We start from the raw sequence: 4,052 nt of genomic DNA on the forward strand, positions 1-4,052 counted from the left end.
CTTTGAGATTAATAATGACCATGTTTATTGTGTAGTATGCTTCTAGTGACACTTCTAAGTTCTAATATACCTACTTCTAGCTGAAAAATAGTACAAAAACATTTAGCTAAAAGAAATCTATGTGGCTAATTTATCTTGGACAAATTTCTGCTCATGTAAAGAATGAGCAAGATATTATAAGATAAGTATCCATAACTACTAATCCACATGATTGATATTCAATGTTCTAAATAAATCAATGTTGTTAATTTTTATTTTGTTTATTAACCACTTATGAGTGTATATGTTTCTGGACCAACACAAAATATGAAGCAAGGAGCTCATGGTGTCTATGGATTTAATTGTGTGGATGTTGTATGATGATTCTTTGGTCTGTCTACATTGGTATCCACAAAAAAATATCCACATGATCACATCCATAGCCATCATTCAACTGCTATTCTTCAGCTTAATGTCTAGATATGCTTTGTAAATCCATGGAAACCTATCCACAATTTCTCTATCCACTAAACTTGTTTTTTTTTTTTAAAGTGAATAGTTTTGGTTTTAGGTTCAAGGTTTATGTTCTAGGATTTAAAATTTAGAATTAAAGGGTTTTGTACTTATTTGGTCTATGTTGTGTTATGGATAATATGCTATGGATAAAGATCTAACCAAATTTATGTATGTATAAACACAAGTAACTATCTATTAACAATACTGCAATTGATTATCCACTTATAATTGAACAAATGTTCAACGACTGATGGATACTGTATAATCTAAAAATTCATAAAAAATATAGCAATATGTATCTTAAAATGTAAAAAATATATAATCATAACATATTTTATATAAATAAATAGAAAATTTGTTTTATGATAACAAATAAATATATTTTACTTTGTTAAAGTGTTAACAACAAAAAAGAAGAGAAAAAGAGAGAAAAGAAGGAGAGAAAGAAGAGGTAAGTTGTTAGTAAGGGCAAAAATGTAAAAGAAAAGTGGACACATAAGCAAAAAACTTGAGAAAGTATACCATGAGTGGAAAGTGGGTTTTTGTGACAGAACTCACACCCAAAGTGGGTTTTCATGACATTTTCCCTTAAAACTAAAGACGGTCTGAACAACAGACTTGCGAACAACATCTCACAGAATCATCCAAAAATGCCTTAATATTTGAGGTTTTCAGTTTGACGCGAATGTAAGATAGGAGCAAGAAAAAGCAACTGATATGGTATGAGTACCACTGGCAATTTAATTGGGATGTGCTCTCTAATCAGGGAAAAATCATTCCAATGTAGGAAAAAAAACAACCCAAACTGTGGGCAGTAAATGACATTGAGAGTGTTTCAGCTTGCCACAATATCATGGCGTATATATCATTTACTGTTGCAAAAGTGGCTTCAATTGTGCTTTGAAAAGGTTGGCTAGTGCACCTCGTATGTCCATCTGCAAGAGAAAACTCATGGGGTTAGATCCACCGATTAACATTATAGACAAAAGAAAATTATGTGTGGCTCAAAAACTCGAAACGAACTCAAAAACCAAGTTCAGGTGTGTGTAAAAATTATACAAGAAAACGAAGCCAAAGCTGGGGTGTACTAAAAGTAAAGGAATTCAGTAACTTGCCTGTTCGCAGCAGACAAGTCTCGTCAGCAGAGGGTAGAACTCTCTCATGTGCTTCCTGAATATCGTGTTGTTCATAAAGCACATGCCTTCCAAAACCTGAAACAAGATGACAATAAGAAAATTATCCTTCCTATCAGAAAAATTTGTAGTCTCAGTGACAAATGTGTAAGCAATTAAGATGTATTACCTTCACAATGACGGGAGAACGCAGCTCCAGTACCCGATGAACATCCATGTTTGTAGTCTCCCCCAAAGTGGACTGCAGCTCAGATGTTTCTTTCAGCACCTGTTCACAAAACGATACCAATTTTTCTTCCGCTGCACCTTCTAGTCTATCTTCCGTGTTAGATGCATCATCTGCAAGCCCAGAAGTTGTCTTTTGCAAGACGTCCAAATATATGGTGGTTCCTTCCAGCTCTTGCCGGAGAAGGTTTAAAGGTGGCCTGTAAATAATGAATAGTTCAAATTCTATGTAAGGAGGAAAAATATCTATTACTCAGTCCAAAGGCTCAGTCACCAACCTCTCCGCGGGAATGTGATTCATACGTGTTCTAAGATTAGAATATGAATTGTAGGAAGCAGCAAAATCTATGAAAGAGAATAAGATGTCCATAATCGCAATCTTCTGTGGTGTTTTCAAATTACTCCAGTATTTTTGCTGCAGATTTAACATCAAACAGGAAAGATGCAACTGTCAGTTCACAACACCCGGCACATTTCCTCTTAAGCTTATTGGGGATCAGGGGTTGAGGAATAAGAGTGTCTGCTTAAGATCATACATCGTAGCAAAGCAGAGAAGACATCAAAATACCTGGATACTGTTGATCGCTCCGAGTAATAGTATTTGTGTGATGCATTTGCCTCTAATAGTTCCCAGAGCTGGGCTCTCTTCTTCTCTGCTGTCAGGCTCTATAGGATCCTCATGCTACAGAAGAAAGTAATTAGTAAAGAAATTTCAATGTCTATCATATTTACTTGGAGAAACAAAAGAACTGTGACAAAAAAAAGGAATGACCAGTGAAGAGTGTAAATTAGCAAAGATATATCAAATGGATAAAAAGCCAGGGAGTGGGCATATGCAAAATACCTTGTATGGAGAAGAGGGTACAGCAGACACTTCTGCAGTAGAGCTTTTTGGTTGAGATGTGAGATTCCTAAGAAAGAGATTGTCCATGAATCTTTGACCAAAAGTCTGACTCCGCTGCAGATTCACATCATCCCCATCCTTTTGAGCCCTTCCAGATGAGGATGGTCGACCTTTAATGGGAAACATAAAGGTTAAAAAAACATGGCATTGTATAAATTCAATTTTCTTATAGATAGTTTATCAGGCCAGACATGTCCTACGTAACTAGAGATGATTTTCCAACACCATAACGGAATCCAAAGTTCTACAGAGTTAAGAGGCAACCTTCAGAACCATCAGACTTAGACTGTATCCCAGATTCTAGGGAAGCACCATGAGTACCAATCCTTGGAGATGCCTGAGCAGAAACTTTCCCATTATCTTTAATATCATCCGGATTAGGATCACCTCTTGGAGACTCAGAGGCATCGGCCTCTATTTCTCCTGTCAGAACTAAGTTCTTTTTCGGATTGTCAAAACTCAAAGCATTCAACAGCTCCAGCGGTTGAGTTGTGTATGATGCATCTCTGGCAAGTGAAAGAAAAAGTTAGATTCAACAATTGAAGATAAAAGTTTGTAACGAAAGATGGTTACCTAATGCTTTTTAAGAGCATATCCCAGTCGCCCTCACTAAATTGGTGGCCTCCAACCTCTATCAGGTGAACCAATGCTCCTAAAGAAATTGAGACAACTGTCTGATCTGATTTCTTCGCACAGTCTAGGAGCAAATTTAAAAGTGGAGGCAGCATAAAACAAACTTCCTGCTCCAAAGGTAAAAAATTCGAAGGGTCAAATTTGCAGCACGCAATAATATGTTTCAACGCTACATGTTACGCAAAATTTTCTGCACGATTTCATGTAGTAAACATGACAAGTACTGCAATAAGTCTGAAAGTTAATTGAGTAATAATGGACGAGATGAGCACAAAGGGAGCAAACGAAGAAAGCTTCATCAGTACCTTGTAGAACGTATTGAAGAGATTGCAGAGGAGCTGAAGGGAATGAATGCTTGTTTCACGAAATTTTACATCCCCAGAAGATATTAAGCTTTCCTTTCCAGCATGACTCACTTGATTAAAAATTGGAAACAAGATTTGACGGAAGATACTCTCCCAGAAACGTGTCGAAAACTTCTTTCCCCTTTCATTCAGCAAATCAAACAACACTTCCAGAGCACAGTTTCTAACTTCGGGCCTAAAATCAGATGTGAGATCGGATAAACCGGCAAGCATCGGAAACCAGTAATGCTCTGTCACATCAATAGTTTCATCCTCATTGGTATCAACGGGCTTGACAACACCACCAGGTATAAGTCC

General features: G+C 36.8%; 1 protein-coding gene across 1 annotated transcript in view; it reads right to left on the reverse strand.

Annotated features, from left to right (window-relative positions):
• LOC104780231 (brefeldin A-inhibited guanine nucleotide-exchange protein 5) overlaps positions 1,114–4,052 on the reverse strand; it is a 17,542-nt gene continuing 14,603 nt past the window's right edge. Inside the window, exons 29-37 of the mRNA XM_010414182.2 lie at positions 3,696–4,052; positions 3,331–3,497; positions 3,022–3,263; positions 2,698–2,867; positions 2,422–2,535; positions 2,132–2,268; positions 1,798–2,053; positions 1,611–1,706; positions 1,114–1,430 (exon numbers count right to left, since the gene is read on the reverse strand). Coding sequence (XP_010412484.1) covers positions 1,365–1,430; positions 1,611–1,706; positions 1,798–2,053; positions 2,132–2,268; positions 2,422–2,535; positions 2,698–2,867; positions 3,022–3,263; positions 3,331–3,497; positions 3,696–4,052 — 1,605 coding nt within the window. The 3' untranslated portion in view covers positions 1,114–1,364. The remainder of the gene's footprint in view (positions 1,431–1,610; positions 1,707–1,797; positions 2,054–2,131; positions 2,269–2,421; positions 2,536–2,697; positions 2,868–3,021; positions 3,264–3,330; positions 3,498–3,695) is intronic.

This window comes from Camelina sativa, chromosome 6, assembly GCF_000633955.1.
Source record: "Camelina sativa cultivar DH55 chromosome 6, Cs, whole genome shotgun sequence".
Lineage (NCBI taxonomy): Eukaryota > Viridiplantae > Streptophyta > Magnoliopsida > Brassicales > Brassicaceae > Camelina > Camelina sativa.